At 45.2% G+C, this 23,386-nt stretch overlaps 1 protein-coding gene across 5 annotated transcripts; it reads right to left on the reverse strand.

Annotated features, from left to right (window-relative positions):
* Positions 1-644: 644 nt before the first annotated feature.
* Positions 645-23,213, reverse strand: LOC103991038 (uncharacterized). 5 transcript variants are annotated; one of them, XM_009410404.3, is made up of 10 exons: positions 22,958-23,205; positions 22,815-22,865; positions 9,549-9,713; positions 8,511-8,711; positions 7,504-7,582; positions 7,248-7,390; positions 6,533-6,614; positions 4,571-4,644; positions 1,402-1,660; positions 645-1,317 (listed from the first exon to the last, which is right to left on the reverse strand). In XM_009410404.3, the coding sequence occupies exons 1-10, from the start codon at positions 22,958-22,960 to the stop codon at positions 1,238-1,240; spliced, it is 1,137 nt and encodes a 378-aa protein (XP_009408679.2). In that variant the 5' UTR covers positions 22,961-23,205; the 3' UTR covers positions 645-1,237. The 5 variants fall into 5 exon arrangements, with proteins under 5 accessions (XP_009408679.2, XP_009408677.2, XP_009408678.2 ...); XM_009410402.3 differs by having other exon boundaries at positions 22,815-23,205; XM_009410403.3 differs by having other exon boundaries at positions 1,402-1,651; positions 22,815-23,202.
* Positions 23,214-23,386: the final 173 nt, after the last annotated feature.

Below are 23,386 nucleotides of genomic sequence, written 5' to 3' on the forward strand. Positions count from 1 at the left end.
GCACTGAAGAAACCATCTACAAATGACTTAACGTTAACGTTAGAGCTCAGCTCAGAATGATACATGGCTTGTGGATATGGGTTACAATCTAACATTCAATACTTGTTCAATGTCTTAATGAAGGAAGATTATATTCTGATCAAACTATATATTTTCTTCATAAATGACCACTCTTTTTTTTGTTTCTCGTTCTAGATAGAATAGGAAAATGATAACGACACTCAAAAATGTTTTCTCACATCCCATCAAGACTTAAAAGATACATAAAGTATTTAATGAACAATTAAACTTTAATTTTTTTTTTCTTCTTTACCTAAAAGCATTTCGAGAAATTAAAAAAAAAAATTGCTACAAAACAACCGAAACATAAATCCAATACATATATGCCGTCAGCTGTAGGGATAAATTATTATATGCTGTGAATTAAATCACGATTAACGTCATTCAGCCTTTTCAATCGCGGGGCAGACCACAGCCGACCTCACCTTCACCTCACATATGGGGAAGACTGTCTGCGCGACGGAGAGAGATGACGACATCCCTACGCAAAGCAATACTCTAATAAAAGATTAGAAAGCAGGTGATTTACATAGCCTGGCCAGATTGCAGCATTTGGCATCCTTAAAACCAACTTTTCCAAGCAATAAAACTGATCATTTCCAATCAACATAGAATTATTGCATGAGACCAAGTACAGTCAAATCTTTAGGACATCACTAATCCTCATCCGGTCGTCATCAGGCACATAATATGCCCGATGGGTCCTACTCATGTCTAGCTGAGGTTACTCGCAAACTTTGACAATGAATGGTTATCGAAATACAACATACTTGTTGCAATGAAGCTGAACTAATATTAAATGTTTAACCTTGCAAACTTCCAGCAATGTTGTGATCATTTTCACTTGGATCCCTATTTAGTCAAAAATGTCACCATAGCCCGCCGCCAATAAGGACAATTTATCATCCTTTTAATTTCCGTGAAGACAACCTCCGGCTCTCATCCCTAGCCTTTTGATTCCCATGTTTTTTTGTCAGAGAGATTGTCCTTGCAGCTAGCTACCAAGGAGGTTAAATCATTATCCTCTAGATTGCATTGCCGATGAAGTATGCATCTTATCCTTCTCGGAGACATCAGCATCTAATTTGCATGACTCCTTGTCAGAGAGAATCTCATCACCGATAGCCACTAATGAAGATGATACATTGTCTTCTGGTTTGATTGTAGTCGGCTTTTGTCACTCGTCAGAGTTAACAACTTGCCAAGGAGCTCGCTGGCCACTTTCTTCCTCATTACTGCACATTGAGTTGTCTTTTCCTACAGAGGCCATAAGACATTGATCAGAATTACCAAAAGCTCCATGAATGCTCGAGGAATGGGCACATTCAACAAGCTCATCACCTTTTATGCCTGTCCACCAGGAATTTGATTCCCCAACATAAGTAGAAACATCAGTAGATTCCTTTCGACCAGAAGAGAGAAGATCCTCATCATTGTCAAATAAACTTCCACCCAATAGTGCAGAATATAATTCCTGTGGGTGAGTAACGGAACAAAGATTTCCTTCAGTCACAGGTTTGTCTTCTTCTATTGTACTATTCAGCTGTTCAGAAGTGCCTTGCGAGACCTGTCGTTCTCCCGAAGTTCCTACCTGAATAAGCTAATGGAACAAAATAAGAAAGCAACATATAAACAGGTGAACTCATAAATACTCAAGCATAACTCTTTGAAATATCACATATATTTAATTTGGTAATGCTTCCATATATTCAGTATAATCCTGCTACTAAAAATGGAATATATCAGTACATTCACATGTGTAGCAAACTCTACAAATGCCTTTTTCTTCATACTATCCACTAAAGTTTCTCTGTTGATAAGTCAGTTGGGTTTTTACTCATTCGATTCAAATGTTTCATATCCAACAACCTATAAACTTGACAAAGTAAGCCATTGTGCTGACATATTGGAGCTGGTGGCCTAAAAAAGGAGGAAAAGGTTGTTCTGATGACTTGAGAGTTCTAATGACCAAAAGTCCATTTTCTCTAAATTTTCTGCCTCTTGGAACTCCACCTTCAAGGCCAATCAATTTCCAGTGAACCAAAAGCAAGAACTCAGGTAAATTAAACCAAAAGTTCACTTGGCAAAATAAGCAAGCCCTGTGGATAAGTTTTATGAAGTAAGCAAAGCAATGAGGCTTTAACTCAATGTAAAGGAACCAGTTCAGTATAGCCCAGTTAGGGAAACAGGCTACTCCTTGTTATAGGTTAGATGTATTAAAACTAATAAAGAACCTATTTAAAAAGCTAATAATGATATGTTTTTTGGTTTTGAGATTTATAACAGTTTGAAACATATATAGAACTGTCTATCATCCTGCATTCATATTCAATGCCAGCAGTGAAGTGACACGTGAATGTGTATGTGAATATAACAAGCATGGCATGACTTGTGTATATATCATGCCAATGTGTCACGAACGGTCGTCGCGCACCCGCAACAACTCCGTTCAACGAACCGTTCGTCGCTCTAATCTACATGTACAGTTGCTTGGCAGCATGTTTTGGCTTGGTTTTAAGTCCTTTTGCTTGTAAAAATGGAAGTTCGAACAAGTTGCAGCGCTACAGTGCGACTGCTCACCGAACCGAGCAAAATAGCTCCGTTTTCGCGTGCCACGGGCTGATTTCTGCAGCCCGCTGCTGCACGCGAAACGTCAGCCATCTCAGCACCCTAGAACCACCCAGGTGGCACAGGGCTGGATGGGGCTTCGGTATAGCGTTGAGCGTCGAACAATCTTTCGTAAGTTTGCACGTTACCTTGACGGGAACTTGTTGTCGCGCCCGGCACCCGATGAGCAGCTGTTTGTGGACTTGCAGCTGTTCGTTCAACCCTCTAAAGTCCTTGTTTTCCTCCTCTCCCTCTTTTCTCTTGTGCACGCAGGACTTGTCTGTCGCTTATTCTTCGAACTAATCAACTTTCTCTTTTACAGGTCTTTCGGGACCTATGAGAGGTTGCAAGTGGGCTGATCTTTGAGGACGCAAATCGCAAGGGCAAAGCGCGACTTAGGCAACGCAAGCTAAGTTCGCGTCTTTGCCGCAAGGGTGCCTCGCGACTTAGGCAACGCAAGCTAAGTTCGTGTCTTTACCGCAAGGGTGCCTCACGACTTAGGCAATTCTAGCTAAGTCTGTGACAAATGGCCGACCAGCATAGAACTTAACACTGTTTTGGAAATTGAATAAAGAGTGACCTTCGACAAGCAAGTGTGATACCGGGTAATGCGGAATAGATTTTGAAAGAAAGCCGATAGTACAATTGTATTAGCTAGAATAAGTTTTTCGGATAGAAAAAGAACGAACTCACGATAATACTTTAATAAAATCGAAAAATAACTCATCACCAAGTTTAAAATCACAGAGGGATACAGAAAGTTCACCACCTCAAGGATAATAAACAAGGATACAAAACTGATAACAAAAAACTCACCAATCAAGGAAGCATCCAAGAGATACAAAATTTAAGAGAGAACTCCAAGAGATTTTTTGCCAATATCATCAATTTCTAAACTCCTTTCTAACCCTAAAACACCAAAATAAGTACTAGTGCATGAAACAACCCTTCATGCATAGGGAATTACGAAATTAAGTGTTTTACAACTGGTAACTAACCCATTTAATGCATTCCTTGGTCATAAAGAAAAGAACCTTGAAACAGCTTTAACTTTGTCTAAGGAATATGCTCATGAGATTTCATATTTGAGTGGGATGGGTTAAAGGCTATAAGACAACATTGTGGGCCGTAGAAAATACCATAGGATAAGCAAGATCCACATGAGTTGATTGTAGCAAATGAGGCACTCCCGTGTCAAAGTGATGCATGGATCATACTCAAGCTTGTGGTATTATAATGATATTAATGAATCATCATGATATTCCCATATCATATCATCACTATTGTCAAGAAATAAACAGGAAAGATAGCAGAATAAAGGTAGAAATCCAGGCAACTATTCAATTGTACATATAATTGAACGCTTGGACAAGTTCTAAGGTTTGAGGTCTATAACAAGGATATAGATAAAAACTCTAACTGAAACAGGCATGCATACCAAAATCTTTTTAAGCTTGTATTCAGCAGGGATATTTGATTTTGCTCACACAATAAGACACCTTATACTATCAAAACTAAATGGCACACAAAACCAATATAAATTGCAACCAATTAGCTAATTGTACTCTCTGAATCTGGCACAAAAAATTTAGCATCAGCTATCATTTGACCACAACTTGATCTCATGTGTTTTATTCTCGTTTTCTTGATCAAAATTCATCAAAAATATTCAACTATGTCAGTTCTAGCTATTATATGGTTCTATACCATTGAACTAGAAGCAACATGCTTGCTTCATTCTGACTTGTTTTGGTTACTCCTGCTACATTTTTCCATCTTTTTACAAATTACTTTCCTCATGTTTGGTAGTTTTTGGCCCTCTCCAATTACCATATTTTCCATGTAAAAAAGAAAATGAGATAAATGAATTTATGCTAATGCTCATGATAATACACAAACTAACCACATCTGTATGTATTTGTCCAGAGATCATCTTATCCCTGAGAATGTCCTTCACTGACAAACTTTCCTCATCATCTGCATAAAGAAAATCAAACTATCAAATGCCAGATTATTTCTTTTCTTTAAACTAAGAAAAAAAAAAGGAGACATGTCAGTAAAGCAAGATGAAGATACGATATCACAAAAAGTTCAGCAAGAAAGCTGTCACTGCAACAGGCAAATATGGCTTTATCTTGTCCCTTCCAAGTTAAAAAAAGGAGTCCAACTGTAGAAGAATCAGCTAGTTGTTATTTGAGTCACCTAGGAGGTCTCTTGAGTTTAGATTGTAATCCTCTACCAGCATTATTTGGCAATCATTATCTAGTGATTAAAAGTATTAAAAATGAAGGGTAGTCAATAGAAACCATGAAAGATAATATGTTGCAATTTACTTCTGTTCTTTATTAAGTCGGAGTTTGTCAAGCAGTCTAAACTTCAGTTGATTGTTTCTGACAGAGGCCAAATGGCTGAAAAGTAAATCTTGTTTGTGAGAAAATACAAACTTAAGTTATTCTAGACCAGCAGATACATTCTTCCCCTTACTGATTAGTTTCTTATGAAATGAATTAATTTAATTTTGGAATATTACTGATAATGTCTTGACTAGATAGTCAATTTTTCTGAATGATTAAGCATCTGAGATATTTTCATCATTTTTAAGTGTATCTGGAAGCAAATAAGTGATTTAACTATGGGGAAAATTATTCAGTGAGATACCCCAATTTGACACATCCGAAGAGGATGGTAGGTTATGTTGGTAATAATATTCAGTAGTTTTACTACTAGTAACTTGAGCTCAAACCCACGTTCGTAATTTCATACCATATCGACGTTTCGAGCTCAGCTCGGTATGGTATGAGCGTACCGAGTAGTACGCTCTGGCGTACCAATCAGTATATATATATATATATATATATATATATATATATATATACTAAATAAGTTTAAAAAATAAAAAAAAAGGTGTGACGTCGCCGAGGATTCTTCTCCCCACGCGAATGAAGAGAAGCCGCCTACGACACCGAGGCATCGTCGCCTCAGACGAGGAGGAGGCGACATCTCATCTACGATGTCCAATGAGGGAGGACAACGATGGATTGGGATTGTCGAAGGAGAGCGGCGACGGATCTTCAAGTTCTCCCTCTTCTTCCTTCTCCCTCGACTAATACCGCTTGGTAGCGGACGACAACGGTCAAAATCGATCGTTACCGATCGATTTCGGTTGGTAATGGAGTGGAAATAGCATAATTGACGATACCGCCCGATAGCGGGCGGTCCGCATACTAGTCTACTGGCGGACCTTACCGGGTGGTGTCATTCAAAATTAAAATCCTTGGCTCAAACGTTATGAACCACCAAGTATAATGTCTATTATATTCAGCTTACGAGGTCATTGGGCCAAATAGGATGGGTCGTGACAATTGGTACCATAGCAACTTTGCAAGTCATTCATATGGGCTAACATGTGCAAAGATAAGATTGCTTCATCACATTAAGACAAGGGTTTTTTCTTTTGTTAAATCCACATTCATACCACAAAGGTGGAAATTGGTTGTGCATTGGATCCTCGACAAGGATGTCAAGTCTATGATTGGGAAGATTGTGATACCCTTGCTAGTCCTACATGATGTATGTAAGTTTTGATAAGCCTAGTACTAGGCAGCTTAAACATTATTATTTTGAGCCACATGGCTAAAGTTATAACAAAGTTACTAGGTCAGTGGGCTTATCAGGCAAAATTGTGCACCATGTCATTTGAAGTGACTAAATTGATACTTTACATGCAATACTCTTTTTAATTATAAAACCAAAAAAAGAAGAAGAAAAAGACCATTCAAGGATATCCTAGTTGCAAATTGAGAACTGCCTTATCAAGAAGCTTCATATATGCATTACAATTTACACCACCAGAAAAGAGACATACGGAATTTGTATTGATTGAGTAGAGCTGCTTCAAGCATTGCTTTAAAATCTGATGCAGCAGATGCTACAGGATCTGTCATATCCTGCCAATAGGTGAAAAAACAACATTATAGAGCAAATTAAGAATGCTTTAGCTTTAAACACCAGAAAGTGGAAAAAATGACATTTCAGAGCAAATTAAGAGTGGTTAGCTTTTAACAACATAAGTAACAACAACCTCCCAAACAGCATGCCTTTGCAAACAACAGAAACACAATAGCATCATAGCGTTTACCTTGAGAAGTGGTCCATTTCTGTTTTCTTCTTACTTCAGATATATGGTTCTGGACTGACCATTATTCTCAAATCTCAACCAGCCTCAAATCTACTATTTTCTTCTTACTATCAGACACATGGTTGTTAACTTACGATTCATTTCAAGCCATCTCCAAATATGTGTCATTTCCGGAATTATCAAGAATATTTAATTAGGACTTGAAAGGTAGACATTTAACAGTTTCTAAAACTAAGATAATGTGGTGTTCCTGATGTTGGCAATGTTCTACAAGATTTGCACAAACTACTAGTGGGATAGCAAGGTTGAAAGTGTACCCCGCCTTGACCTGCATGGTAATTCTTGTATCCAAAAACCAGAAGCTATATAAACAACAGAAAAGAGACAATGAGAGAAGTAGATATTTATCCATCTTGGAATTAGCTAAGAGATGTTCATCTACCTTCTCTGAAGAATCTTGTTGATTTCCAAAAATGTCAGGACCAAATAAATCAAGGGAATCAAGCTCTTCTGCAACTGACGATGCTTGCTTTGATTCCAATATCAAGCCTAAATCAAGCTGTGGGTTTCCCAAGGATGTGTTCTCTTCATATAATGAAGCAATCAAACAATATGATGCACATCGTGAGTCACTAAAAAAGCTAAAAAAAATATCACTGAAATTTTTAATCAATAATCAGATCACCAGCTAAAAGCACCTGTTATGCCACAGCTATTATCATGAATAAATTCTTCAGATCCAATAATGTGTGGAAGTGGACGGTATACTAACCCAGTCTTGATTTTTGAATCAGAAAAAAAGCAGATAAAAATTAGATATCAGGTAGATAGAATTCCACTACTACTATCATCAGATAACTAGCAAATAAGAAGACTTTTTTTGCAACTGTTATTAATCAAAATATAGTTGAACATACAGATATGCACTAAGTTACAATTTTAAAATATAAGGACAAAATGGTTAGCAGATGTTCATATGTTTTCTGTAAACATTCCAATCTTCAGGCATAGGAAACCAAATGTTGTATTGGAGTTTGTGTTTCAGGAATTGACTATATTTTATAAATTACTCTTTTCATTTCCATCCTTTCTTCGGAGAATAATGTTATCTACTCTTATAAATCAATAAAAATATTGCAAAATTTTGGTTCAGGTTATGCAATGGCACCAAGATGTAATACAAAAGAAAGTGTGCACCTGCAGTTTATGCTTTCTAAAATATTAATGGCATTCACAGGCAAAAGGTTGCAAGTAGAATGTTAACCATATCTGAAGTCAAACACATAAAACTTAAAAAGTGTTGCACATAAGGTGAAATAGCATGAACTACATTAGGAAACACTGCAAGTATTACCACAATTTTTTAGCTCAAAATACCTTAAGAAAGTAAACTCGGAATATCATCGCATGAATCTCTTTTAATCAAAGGAAAACAAAAATAGAAAATCTAAAGTATTTTGCTAGATTTTTAACTCTAAACATTTAGACATAAAACACAAGAAAATTTGGTGTGGGTACTGAGAAAATGATGGAAAAAGATGCTGATAGAAATAAGAAGCCTTGAGGGGGATTAATGGTGAGAAGGAATTTTGAGAGCTGACCATACACGGATGAAATAAAGCCCATCCATGGAAAAATATAAAGAAAAAAATTCATGTTCAGAAAATCTGAATAACATTTTGTCATTAGAAGACACAAAACTTACTCTAGAAACAGAACTGGTCATATGCCTTCTCTCTATACCATGCAAGTGTTTTCTGCAGGAATTCAAACCCAAAGACAAAGCATTCTTATATCTTGGTAGTATATCTTTTTGATAATCCTGAGCAGGAATGCCCGCTTGAGCCGAAGATTCAGCATGATCCTTCAAAGGATGACAAGCAATGTCATCTTCATCAGATATCTTCTGTAATTCAAAATGGAAAATACTTTCACGATCAGAAGATAAAGGACAGGGATTATGTAATCCAGATATAACAAAAAAAATCCTTTACACTGAATAAATAATTTACAAGTTAAAACTCAAATTGTGCAAAAGAAACAGAACAACAAATTGCAGTATAATGGAACATTTATTTTATTTAAGAAAATATGCAAAACATGTAAAAAACTACTATGTGAGCCACTTCACAAGATACATGTAAAGAATATATTTAATTGATAGCTTGACCATGACATAGTAGTCAATACTTAGAAGTTCAGCCAGAATTTTTGTTAGTTATTTGCACTTAAAAACAATAGCTAAGTAGAAATAAACTATATAATTTAGCTTCAAATGAGACAAGATAGAATATATTAGAAAAATCATTATCATACCAGTCAAGAGTAATCTATAGAGAACAACCGACAATGATGAATTTTATCACTATTGTAGCACATAATATCTAATTTGTCAAGAACAAATTCATGAGCCTTTGCATTTCAAGGTGCTATGAATTTTATCTAAAGAGAACAACCAACAATGGTGAATTTTATCACCAGTGTAGCACATAACATCTATTTTGTCAAGTACAAACTCATGGGCCTTTTCCTTTCAAGGCACTATGAATCAAAATGGAAGGCAATCCAAACTGAATGAACAGAATTAAGTATAAGACCCTCATATTCAAGTTAGAGATTTTACCTTTGTAAACATGTTGCTTGGCTAAACTAAAACTAAACAGTGGCATGTCAGTTTGAAAACCCACAGCAAAGAATGTAAAGATTAATATATGCACTTGTAACCATTGTGATCTGTACTTGCATGATTGATAAGTAGATCGCGTGATAAATTACAGAGGGTGTTGACAGTGTTCTTCAGATCTAGTTCCACAGCCCCAGCTTGGTCGAATAGTCCATTCATTTCCATTTCGGTATCTTTTGCTCTCTGAAGCAGCTTTTCTGAAAACTCTGACAGCCATTTTAGAACCTAAAGGGACAACTTAATAAGATTAACAATGTGTATTTATACAGATATATCTTCAAAGTTCTAAAGTCAGGAAAAAGTAGGTGATAGTAGATGATGCAATTAAACTCTAAAGTGTCCATCGTCCTTCTCCAGAAGCTAGCTTACCAAGATATGCAAAAGATGAAGAGGGAAAAAAGGACTTTCTAATTATGACTTTTGAAATTCTGATATTGTTCTTGGTGTAAAACCCACATGGAAAAAATTGTTGACAAAATTTGTTAATCAAATCACTAATAAAAATAAGTTTCTTTTTCTAGTATTTTTCTAGTATGCATTTGAATGATGGCCTCCCATGAATACTCTAGGTACTATAGACCCGAAAGAAGTTTTTAAAGCACTACTTAGTTCGGGTCAAATTTCTTTCAGTAATGAGATCTGTTCAAGCAGCAACTCGGGAGAAATATGGAGGTCTATGTCGACGACATGATTATCAAAAGTAGGTCGGCAAGCACGCATCTAACCGACCTGGCCGAAACCTTCCAAACCCTCAGGGAATTCAACATGCGCCTTAACCCTTCAAAGTGCACCTTCGGGGTCAGGTCTGGCAAGTTTCTCGGATTCATCATCCACCAAAGGGGAATAGATGCCAACCCAGAAAAAATCTGGGCCATAAAGGAGATGCAGCCCCCGCGATCGGCCAAGGAAGTATAGCGACTCACCGGAAGGCTAGCAGCACTCAACCAATTCATGTCACGCTCAGGAGACAAATGCCTCCCCTTCTTCTGAGCCCTGCGCCAAGCGAACGGGTTTTCATGGACCCCCGAGTGCGTGCTGGCCTTCGAGAATCTGAAGGCGCACCTTGGACGGCTACCGCGCCTTGCCTCGCCCGAACCGGGTGAGACCCTTGGCCTGTACTTGGCAGCCTCAGAGTAAGCTGTTAGCTCGGTGCTGGTACGGGAAGGTCCAGAGGCACAGCAAGCCATCTACTATGTCAACCACGTCCTCGCCGGGCCCAAGGAGCGATATTCCCCGATCGAGAAGTTGGCATTGGCGCTAATAAAAACAGTCAGGAAGCTACGACCATACTTCCAAGCTCACACAATAAAGGTGATATCCGATCAGCCGCTCCGGCAGATCCTCTCCAAATTCGACGCACCGGGTCGGATGCTCAGGTGGTCAGTCAAGCTTGGAGAATTCGACATCCAATACGTAACCAGAGCCGCCATAAAAGCACAGGTATTGGCCGAATTCATTTCCGAGCTAACCCCCGACGAGCGTCTTGTTCGATAGGAACTCGCCGAGCGCACCTGGTCCCTGTACGTAGACGGGGCCACGGCCTCGGGAGGAGTAGGGGCGGGGCTCATCCGAAAAAGCTCGCAGGGCGAAACATACGAACAGGCATTCCAGCTAGAGTTTAAGGCCACCAACAACAAAGCCGAATACGAGGCGCTACTCTCGAGACTACGACTCGCCTTGGAAATGCACATCCAAGACCTGAAGGTCTTCAGCGATTCACAGCTGGTAGTAGGCCACATCAACGGCAGCTACGAAGCCCGAGACCTAACCATGGCATTATACTTGGCCGAAGCAAAACAGCTTGCGGGCCATTTCGATCGCCTCTCGATTGAAAGAATACCGCACTGTCACGAACGGTCGTCGCGCACCCGCAACAACTCCGTTCAACGAACCGTTCGTCGCTCACACCTGCATGTACAGCTGCTTGACAGCATGTTTTCTCTTGGTTTTGGGTCATTTTGCTTGTAAATATGTAAGTTCGAACAAGCTGCAGCGTTACAAAGCTACTGCTCACCGAACCAAGCAAAACAGCCCCAAAACAGCCCAAAACAGCTCCGTTTTCGCGTGCCGCGGGAGGTGAGCGGAGAACTGCCTCTGCTCACCAAAATGTTAGCCATCTCAGACCCCAGGAACCCCCCGGGTGGCACAGGGCTGGATGGGGCTTCGGTTATATACCGGGCATTGAGATCTCTTTCGCAAGTTCGCACGTGACCTTTACGGGAACTTGTCTTCGCGCCCGGGACCAGGTGAGCGGCTATTTGTGGGCTTGCAGCTATTCGTTCATCCTTGAAAGCCTTGTTTTTCTCCCTCTCCCTCTTTTCTCTTGTGCACACAAGGTGTTCGTCGAATTGCTTGTAAAGCTTCCCTTTTCGCGAGACTTCGGGACTTGTCCGTTGCTCGTTCTTTCGAACTAACTCTCTTTCTCTTTTACAGGTCCTTCGGGACCTGCGAGAGGTTACAAAGTGGGCTGATCCTTGCGGAGCAATATCGCAAGGGCGAAGCGCGACTTAGGCAACGTAAGCTAAGTTCGCGTCTTTGCCACAAGGGTGACTCGCGACTTAGGCGACGCAAGCTAAGTTCGCGTCTTTGGCCGCAAGGGTGCCTCACGCCTTAAGCAATTCCAGCTAAGGTCGTGACATTGTGGTATCAGAGCGGGCAAGCTCTTCGATCGAACAGCGAACGAACTTCGCAACTTCGCCATGGCAAAGCATCGTGGCGAATCAAGCAAGACGGGGCAAGCCGAACCCTTGCCCCAAGCAGCCGCAGGTGGGCTGCATGTGCACACTCGCTCTCAAGCTGTTGGAACCGCTCACGAGGAGCGCAGCAACGAACAGGATGAGCGAGAAGTTGGCTACTCTCCACAAGCGGAGGAAGCGCAATCTGGTGCGCTAACTGGGAAAAAGAGTCATAAGGAGAGACTCACGACGGCGGAAACCCGCCTGGATGTTCTGGAAGCGAGCATGGAGGAACTCTACCATGGCCAACAAAGACTTGTTGGGGTAGAGAGCTCGCAAGAGGAAGCGGAGTCCAGGATCGACAAGGTCGAGGCCCTAGTCGACCGACTGTCTGACAACACCAAAAACTCCATGCAACACTTATAGGATGTTGTGGCGGAACTCACGGCAAAGGTGGCCATGCTCACAAGAACACTAAATGCGGGAGGAAGCAACACCCGCGTTGCACCGCCACAAAATCTGAGGGCACCGGAGCCTCATGGATATGGAGGGGCCAGAGATGCCAAAGAGCTCGAGAATTTTCTGTTCGACATGGAGCAATACTTCCGAGCTACGAGGCCCGATTCTGAAGATACCAAAGTTTCTATAGCAACAATGTATCTGAACGGAGATGCGAAACTTTGGTGGCGAACTCGTTGGGAGGAGATCCAACAAGGTCGATGTCGAGTCGACACATGGGAGGACTTGAAGCGGGAGTTGAGAACTCAGTTTCTACCGGAGAACACGGTGTTCGTCGCAAGAAGGAAGTTGAGACAACTCCGCCAAAGTACCACCATCCGAGACTATGTGAAACAATTTTCTGCACTAATGCTGGACATACAGGACATGTCTGAGAAGGACAAGTTGTTCAGCTTCCTTGATGGTTTGAAACCATGGGCTCAACAGGAGCTAAATCGAAGGAAAGTTACCGACGTGGTCGGGGCAATAGCTGCTGCAGAAAGGCTCACCGACTTTGTTTCCTCTGAAGACCCAGCAAGAAGGAAACAATCTTCAGGCAATCGCCCTCCAAAACATTCTCGAGGGAAGGAGCTCGGGGGCGAACAAAAGAAGAAGAGCTCCCACAAAGGGCCGAACCCGAAAGGCAAGGCCTCAAAACCTGGAGGATGCTTCTTGTGTGGAGGACCGCACATGGTAAGGGAGTGCCCACAAAAACAGGCACTCAATGCTTTGACGGCTTCCATCCACCCTCCCCGATCGGACAAGGGCAAAGCTGTTGCTCTTAGTTCGACCAGTTCAGAACCCAACAGCGACGACGAGGAGTCGCAAGGACCCCGAATGGGAGCAATGCGTTTGTTGAACGCTATGCGGGGTCAAGTGGGGGAGAACATAAAGACGAAGGCACAAAAAGCAGGAAGTAGTGAGCTGATGTATGTGGACATCAAGCTAAATGGCCAAACGACCCGTGCAATGGTAGATACGGGCGCTACCCACAACTTCATAGCCGATCGCGAAGCACAGCGACTTGGGTTGACCTTGGAGAAGAGCCCAAGCCGAATGAAGGCGGTGAACTCGGAGGCCAGGCGAATCTCCGGGTTGGCGAAGGGTGTTCCTATCAAAATCGGGACTTGGAGCGGAAACACCAATATGATGGTCGTGCCACTGGACGACTTCCAAGTGATTCTTGGAATGGAGTTTATGCACGCAGCGAAGTTGGTGCCGATACCGTTCTTGAACTCCCTATGTATGATGGGAGGCGATGACCCCTGCGTGGTTCCCGTCTCTCGGAGAGGAACTAAGGAGCCCCAACACATTTCGGCATTACAATTGAAGAAAGAGGTGCGAAAATGCGAGTTGACATTCGTGGCTGCTATGAAGCTAGAGCCACTCAACGAGGAGGTCATTCAAGAACCTGTTGTGGTGGCGAACGTCCTAAAAGAGTTCAAAGATGTTATGCCACCAGAGCTGCCGAAGAACCTTCCACCACGCAGAGGCGTGGATCACAGTATCGAGCTGGAGCCAGGAGTGAAGCCTCCAGCGAGACCACCCTACCGCATGCCCCCGCCAGAGTTGGCAGAACTCAGGAAGCAGTTAGGTGAACTGCTAAGCGGTGGTCTCATCCGCAGCTCTAAAGCACCTTTCGGAGCTCCAGTTCTCTTCCAGAAGAAACAAGATGGGAGCCTCTGATTATACATCGACTACCGAGCCCTCAACAAAGTAACAGTGAAGAACAAGTATCCCATCCCGCTCATCGCGGACTTGTTCGACCAATTGGGCAAGGCTAAGTATTTCTCAAAACTTGACCTTCGATCGGGGTATTGGCAGGTTTGCATTGCTGAAGGCGACGAAGCGAAGACTACCTGTGTAACCAGGTATGGAGCGTTTGAGTTCTTGGTGATGCCTTTCGGCTTAACCAATGCTCCGGCCACATTCTGTACTCTCATGAACCAGCTATTCAAGGAGTATTTGGATAAGTTCGTGGTCGTCTACCTAGATGATATCGTCGTCTACAGCCAAACGCTCGAGGAGCACGTCAAGCACCTTCGGATGATTTTCAAGGTTCTCAGGGAGAACACTTTGTTCGTGAAAAGGGAGAAATGCTACTTTGCTCAAACTGAAATCTTATTCTTGGGGCATCGAATCGGTGATGGCTCCATTCGGATGGAAAAGTCGAAGGTGCAAGCAGTTGCGGAATGGCGAACTCCAAAGAAGGTGCCAGAGTTAAGATCCTTCCTTGGTTTCGTCAATTACTATCGACGCTTCATAGCGGGATATTCGAAGCGGGCAACCCTACTAACGGAGTTGCTGAAGAAGGAGCAGCCTTGGAAGTGGTCAGACAAATGTGAGATAGCATTCCAAGATCTGAAGGCTGCTGTTCTGGAAGAACCAGTGCTCAAATTGTCGAATTATGGAGAGCCCTTTGAAGTCCATGTAGATGCTTCGGACTTCGCTATTGAGGGAGTACTCATGCAGGAGGGTCATCCGGTGGCCTACGAGAGCCGCAAACTCAACGAGACCGAGCGGCGGTATCCAGTGCATGAGAAGGAGATGACAGCAGTGATCCACTGTCTGCGAGTTTGGCGACACTACCTCCTCGAGTCGCGATTTGTGCTGAGGACAGACAACATCGCCCTGAGCTATTTCCAAACTCAGAAGAAGCTCTCCCCAAAGCAGGCGCGATGGCAGGACTTCCTGGCTGAATTCGATATGGCAATGGAGTACAAGCCCGGGAAGGCGAACGTCGTGCCCGATGCACTAAGTCGGAAGGTGGAAAGTGTGAATGTCGTACAACTGGAGGGCAGAGGCCAAGCAAGTCAGTTGCTCTCCAACTTTCTTTCCCGAATCAGGGATGGGCTGTATAGTGATCCCCAAGCAGTTATCCTAATGCAGCTCATCAAAGAAGACAAGGCACGACGATTTTGGGTCCAGGAGGGACTTGTTTACACAAAAGGGAATAGGGTGTATGTTTCCCGAGTAGACAATTTAAGGCGTGAGCTCTTAAAAGAGTGTCACGATTCCCTTTGGGCTGGACACCCAGGCATTCACAGAACATTGGCTCTCGTGGAGAGGGTCTTCTACTGGCCGAAAATGGGGATTGACGTGGAAGAATATGTTCGAACATGCCTTACTTGCCAACAAGACAAGGTGGAGCAGCGGAAGCCGGTGGGACTTTTGGAGCAGTTGCCCGTACCAGAAAGGTCGTGGGAGAGCATTTCCTTAGACTTCATATCAAGCTTGCCACCTGTAGGGGGACTCGGATCGATACTCGTGGTGGTCGATCGGTTTTCAAAGTATGCAACTTTCATTGCTGCTCCCCTACACTGTTCAGCAGAGGAGGCGGCCAAGCTGATGATGAAGTATGTAGTGAAGTATTGGGGAGTCCCGCACAATATCATTAGTGATCGAGATGCTCGGTTCCTGGGACGATTTTGGACCGAGCTGTTCAAGTTGTTAGGGTCAAAGTTATACTTCTCTACAAGCCTCCACCCCCAGACGGATGGCCAGACTGAAAGAATAAATTCGCTCTTGGAGCAATATCTTCGGCACTACGTGAGTGTCAATCAACGAGATTGGGTGAAGCTGTTGGACATTGCCCAAATCTCCTACAACTTGCAGCGGAGCTCTGCATCCAACAAGAGCCCCTTCGAGATTATCACAGGACAACAACCGTCGACTCCGCACACCATGGCAATTGGGTATACTGGGAGTAGTCCATCAGCCTATCATTTCGCAAAGGAGTGGCACCAAAATGCCGATATTCCGCGGGCTTACTTGGAGAAGGCGGCAAAAAGGATGAAGAAGTGGGCAGACTTGGGAAGGCGACCGTAAGAGTTCAAAGTTGGCGATTTGGTGTTGGTAAAGCTCCAACCAGCATCACTCCAATTCTTTAGGAACAGAGTCCACAAAGGATTGGTGCGCAAGTATGAAGGACCCTTCCCAATTATCAGCAGGGTAGGCAACGTCTCTTACAAGTTGCAGCTGCCGGCGTGGTTCAAAATTCACAATGTCCTTCATGCCAGCAACCTAAAAGCCTACCACTCGGATCCGCAAGATGCTTCCCGAAGTGTTCTAACTCGGTTACCTCCCATCACAGCCTCCTACGAAAAGTGAGTGGAAACCATTCTGGCGGATCGCAAGATAAAGCTACCCAACGGAGCTGAGCAAACAGAGTACTTGGCGAAGTGGCGAAAGCTTCCCCGAACTGAAGCCAGTTGGGAGCCCGAAGACGCCCTGCGACATGAAGAAGAAGTCATCAACAACTACCAACAAGCGTCGACGGTTTAAGTGGGGGAGAATGTCACGAACGGTCGTCGCGCACCCGCAACAACTCCGTTCAACGAACCGTTCGTCGCTCACACCTGCATGTACAGCTGCTTGACAGCATGTTTTCTCTTGGTTTTGGGTCATTTTGCTTGTAAATATGTAAGTTCGAACAAGCTGCAGCGTTACAAAGCGACCGCTCATCGAACCAAGCAAAACAGCCCCAAAACAGCCCAAAACAGCTCCGTTTTTGCGTGCCGCGGGAGGTGAGCGGAGAACTTCCTCCGCTCACCAAAATGTCAGCCATCTCAGACCCCAGGAACCCCCCGGGTGGCACAGGGCTGGATGGGGCTTCGGTTATATACCGGGCGTTGAGATCTCTTTCGCAAGTTCGCACGTGACCTTTACGGGAACTTGTCTTCGCGCCCGGGACCAGGTGAGCGGCTGTTTGTGGGCTTGCAGCTGTTCGTTCATCCTTGAAAGCCTTGTTTTTCTCCCTCTCCCTCTTTTCTCTTATGCACACAAGGTGTTCGTCGAATTGCTTGTAATGCTTCCCTTTTCGCGAGACTTCGGGACTTGTACGTTGCTCGTTCTTTCGAACTAACTCTCTTTCTCTTTTACAGGTCCTTCGGGACCTGCGAGAGGTTAAAAAGTGGGTTGATCCTTGCGGAGCAATATCGCAAGGGCGAAGCGCGACTTAGGCAACGCAAGCTAAGTTCGCGTCTTTGCCACAAGGGTGACTCGCGACTTAGGCGACGCAAGCTAAGTTCGCGTCTTTGGCCGCAAGGGTGCCTCACGCCTTAAGCAATTCCAGCTAAGGTCGTGACAGCACGCCCAGAACGTACAAGCCGACCCCCTAGCCCGACTAGCCTCCTCCCGTAGTTCGGGGGAACTCCTGCCGAGAACTGAAGTCCTCTCGGCCCATCTCGACCGAGATCGTCACTACAACTGAAGTCGCCCCGAACTAGATGGACGAGGTCCTTCATTATAAAAGGGAAGGAGCGTAACCTGACGATCAAGTTGTTGCCCGCCGACTCCAGCGCATCCAAGCAAGGTACTGTGAAGTCGGTGGGAAGTATATCAAAGAGCCTTCTCTCAACCCCTCTTACGCTGCTTGGCGCCACCCGAGACCGAAACGGTCCTCGCTCAGGTCCATGAAGGCATCTGCGAGGAACATGCCAGCAGCCGAACCTTAGCCTTCAAAGTCCTTAGGCAAGGGTATTACTGGCCGACTCTGCATTGGGACGCGCAGTCATACGTGCAACGATGCCAGCAATGCCAGAAGCACGCCCGAATACAACACCAGCCCGCGGTTCCTCTCACCCCGATGGACGCTGCTTGGCCTTTTGCCCAATGAGGGCTCGACCTCCTCGGGCCCTTTCCCCCCGCATTTGGATAAAGGAGATTCATCATAGCCGAGGCAGATTACTTCACAAAGTGGATCGAAGCCGAGCTGCTGGCGTCCATCACTGAAAAGCAGGTGGAGGGATTCGTCTGGAGGAACATCATTACCCAGTTCGGGATCCCAAGGGCCATCATCACCGACAATGGAGCCCAGTTCAACAACGTCAAAGCCTACTGCCAGTCCTACGGGATACAGTTGAAGTTCAGCTCGGTCGCGCACCTCCAAACTAACGTCCAGGCCGAAGCCGCAAATCAAGCCATCTTGGAGGGCTTGAAAAATGGGTGACTGGGGCTTGCGGGGCATGGGTCGATGAGCTCCCAAGCGTTCTATGGGCATCCCGGACCACACCCAAAACAGCCATGGGGGAATCCCCATTCAGCTTAGCATATGGAACCGAGGCAGTTCTGCCACCTGAAATGGTGTTACCCACCCTGTGCATCGAGAACTTCGAAGAAAACGCCTCAGAGGAAAGCCTCCGGACAAACCTCGACTTGCTCGAAGAAAGAAGGGCCGTGGCACACCTCCGCAACTTGGTGTACAAGAAGGTCGTGGCCCGACTCTACAACCGCAAAGTCCGACCCCGACAAATAAAAGCCGGAGACCTCGTTTTACGGAAGGCCGAGGTAAGCGACCCGACCCGAGCCAGAGGGAAATTGACCCCAAACTAGGAAGGACCATACCGAGTCTCTGATGTGGTCCGAGAAGGAACTTACCGCCTCGAAACCACAGAGGGAAAACCTCTACCAAGGACGTGGAACGCCACAAACCTCAAAAAGTTTTATCCTTAGACACGTCGGTACGTCAAAAACATAAGCATGTTTTCCATAATTCAAAAGGCACATACATTATGCTTGGTCCAGGTATTACAACTCAAAAACTCAACCCGACCAAGAGACAAAAAAGAGTAGGAAAAACAAAACACCCCTCAATTCGGGGGAGCCTCTAGGCTGTCATCGAAAGGGACCTCGTCCGGCATCCTGACGTTCTGGTCCCCAGGAAGATTGGTGAAGGGATCCGACTCCACCTCCAGGTCGGGACACTTAGTCCGGACGCAAGCACGGGCGACTCGGTACCCAAACTCATAAGTTACTTGGCCCGATCTCGCCAAAACAAGCTCGAACCCCGAGGACTTCTTGTATTCGGAGATAGCCTCTTTCACTCTTTCAAGTGCCAGTCGGCGCTCCTCGGCCAAAGGCTCTTCCGTTGCCCAGGACGCTGACCGCGCAGCTTCGGCATTTCGTGAAAGGGTCAATAGCTCGTCATCTAGAGCCCGAACCCGCCCCCGACTCTCCTTCAATTGACATTAGGAATCGGGCAGCTCGGCCTTTAGTCGTTCGACCTCGGCTTCTAAATCTGTGGCACGCTGCTCAGTCGCTGGACCAGGCCCACCTTTTAGCTCCTCGATCTCTTGGTGAAGGCCCGAGTTCATCTCGCCCATGCGTTCGATCACCCTACCGGCATCGCAAACGCGATCGATCAAGGCCATGGTGTAATGTTGAACCTGCGTAGGATTGACGTCAGCACCAACTTCCAAACAGTAGCAAGAAAAACGCCAAACTCACCCATGCCATGCCTTCCAACACCTTCTGGGTGTTGACCTTGGCCTTCTTCTTTGGTCGACCCGCCTCCGGCTCCCTAGGCGACTTCGACCCATGTGCCGATGTGCCCTTTTTTCGAAGGAACCCCGGGGCTGAATCCATCACACTCCCGGGTCGGTTGCGCCACGGCCGAAGGGCAAGGCATCCCCTTCATAATCTAGAGGTTCACCATTTCTGCGAAACAAAGGTTCGATTAGTAAGACGTCAAAAAAAAAAAAAAAGAGCACTTCGAGCACGAATCTGATCGTACCCCTAGTGGCTGGGCTTAGCCCCGCTTCAACCAGCCACTCCTTGGTCATTCCCTTGATGGCCAGAGAGGAGGACAGGATCTCTCTCAATCGCTCCACGTGCTCGGTCTCTTCATGTCAAAGAAATGGGGGAACGTTGTTAATAGCTCGAGAGGTCCACCCAATGTAAAACCCCCACCTCCGACTACAACTCACGAAGAGATGACGAGTTTTCCACCCCTTGTTGTTGGAGGGTGCCCCGCTAATCTTAAACCCACTTCGGGCGGTCAGGTAATACCCGCCCCGCCCCTTGCACAGGTGAAAGCAAGCTAAGAAAAGGGTTCGGGTCGGTTCGATCCCTGCCCCCCAACACTCCCCGAGAAAAACCACTAAATAACGTCAGGAGTTCGGCGCCATCTGGGATGGTGAGATCCCCCACCAGCGGAGGCATTCTTCGATAACCGGGTGCAACGGGAAGCGCAGCCCCGCCTCTAGAGCATTCGTGGTCAACCCAAGCCCATTGGGAAACAGGTCGTAAGGACGCTGACCAGGACGCGGAACATAAAGTCCATAATTCTTCGGGAGACTGTAACGATCCCGAATCGGACCTAAAAGGTTCTTGGTCACCACCGAGTCGACATCATGCCATGACCTCATCACTTGAAGGGCCGCAAAGGCCTTCGAATCCGTCGGGGGCGAGTCACCCGACGAAGAACTGATCACCTCTACCCTAGAACTATCGGAACCCGAGTTGCTGATCTCGGAAACCGACCGACCCGAAGAGGGGGAAGACGAGGAAGACGAAGACATCCCGACCTCAAAATAATGAGCAGCGATCCGAGGTGCGAGCAGAGAAAACGGCGACTGAGCAATGCACCGCATTCCACAGACTGAGCAATGCCACCGCATTCCATAGTCAGGGATCTATAAAGAAGAAACACGCCACCCCAAGCCGACGTTTGGACTCCCCGAGGCAAGAAGTAATGTCAGCATCCAATTTGGCATAACTCCCCAGATCCCCCAAATTTGCCGAATTCCCACCAAAAATCCGTAAACCACCAAAAATTCACGCCAGAAACATGTAATGGAGCACGAACGAGTCATGCAACTCGGCCAATAGTCATACGAGCAACGTCTTGTCCAATCAGTCCATCCAGTGCCCGAGTCACGCAACTCGCCCAGCAGACGTACGAGCAACGTCTCATCCAATCAGTTCATCCAGTGCCCGAGTCACGCAACTCGGCCAACAGTCGTATGAGCAACGTCTCGTCCAATCGGTCCATCCAGTGCCCGAGTCATGCAACTCGCCCAGCAGTCGTACGAGCAGCGTCTCGTCCAATCAGTCCATCCAATGCCCGAGTCGAGTAGCTCGGCCAGCAGGATTAGTCTTTGCCCGAGTCACGTAACTCGACCAATAGTCGTACGAGCAACGTCTCGTCCAATCAGCCCTTCCAGCGCCCAAGTTAGATAGCTCGACCAACAGAATCAACCTTTACCCAAGTCATGCAATTCGACCAAAGGACTCACAAGCGACGCCTCACTAAGTTGCCACCCGACTGCTGCTTTACCAACCCAGTCGTGCCCTCAGCTCCTCACAAGGACCCAACGACATGACTTGATGGGGGGGAGAAGTGATAGGGCACACATTATGGATCATCCTACAGGGACCTGACCCCCGCCACATCAGCCCGAGCACAAGACCTTGGGAGGGAGATAGAGCCACGAAAGATGTGCCACCAATAATCCGAGATGCAACGGTCATCTCCCCGCGCCGTTCGGCACCGCATGGCGCCATCCCACGTATCCCGGACAGCGAACACCCGAAGGTACATTGGCCGCTCACCGGGGTCGATCGTACGGTCGACCCCCGGGAGTCACAATAAAAACCCCTCACCAGCATCTGACGGGGGGGCATGAGAACATTAGTAGACCATTGACTCAAGCTTCGCAGGGGCCCAAGTCGGGATCATCCCCCATCCCGACCTAGGCCTATGTGCAGGAATCCAGGTGCAGCAAAGGCGAACGAGTTCAGGGAAGAAGCGCGTCGCCACCAAGTCCAATCTCGACCCGACCGACCGAGATCTTCGCGATCCTGGACGTCGCCGGGTTGACCAAACCGTGTCAGCCTCGCAGTCACGGCTCAAGGTTCGCAGAACAAGATCATTATTTCTGAGTTGATTGTGTTATCTTCAAACTGGACACTAGTGCAAAGGCAGAGACATCCTAAAACACTCCTCCAATCCAAGAACCACAAGGAAAAAGGATTCTCGGTGATCCCACTTTCTTTTTACTGGTCTCAGATGGTCGATGTTTTACCCCTTTCTGATATTCCATCCACCACTTTCTGGTCTCAGTACATGAACCTTATTAGATCAATTACCCAATACTATGGATCTCATCACGGGAACTGGGGAAAAGAAGAAGAAGAAGAAAGAAAAAAGCGAATAGATGATGCGTCCATACTACAATGATCACAAGAAAGTCTCAATCGGTAGATTATTTCAAAAAAAAAAGGTTAAGGACCTAATAGATTATTTCAACCTAAAATACAAAAAAAAAAAAAAACACTAAAACCACGTCAAATAGATTATTTCAACCTAAAATGCCAAAAAAAAACACTAAAATTAAATTGAGAGAGTAAACGGAAAGAAAAGGTGAAGGACCTCGTTTTGCAAGCGAAGACGCTTCTCAATGGAATCAGATGTAAGGGTTTCCTGCATTTTTCCACGAGATCGATCGATAGAGGGCTGTTGGTCGTCGATCGAAGCGACGGAGGAGGATAGATAGAAAGCAAGAGGAGGCGTACCATCGGCGGAGCCACAGTCAACCGTCAAGCAGATTCCTTCGGCCCGAAAGAAAGAAAGGGCAAAAAGATGGAGAAATTTCAAAGATGTTAAAATCTCAAACCTCTTATAGTTTTTATTTATACGATCTTTTTAAGTTGCCGCAGTTCGGTGAGTTGACGATCGATTGATGAGTAAGAAATGGTTTCTTCTTTTGTGTTTTTGGCAAATTTCGGAAAAAAAAAAAAAGAAAAGAGGATGATGGATCGATCGATCAATTACTTGATAGTCAACTCGGCCTATTTGTTGGATGGGATAATATCCATCCAACAAATAGGGAAAAAATTTACTGATAAGGAGAACTCTTTTTTATAATACACATGATTAGTAAGGTAAGATATTTAAAGAGGTGAGGTTTTCTAAACAACAATAATTAACGAAATCAATGTGTA

The sequence above is a fragment of the Musa acuminata genome, chromosome BXJ1-7 (assembly GCF_036884655.1).
Source record: "Musa acuminata AAA Group cultivar baxijiao chromosome BXJ1-7, Cavendish_Baxijiao_AAA, whole genome shotgun sequence".
NCBI lineage: Eukaryota > Viridiplantae > Streptophyta > Magnoliopsida > Zingiberales > Musaceae > Musa > Musa acuminata.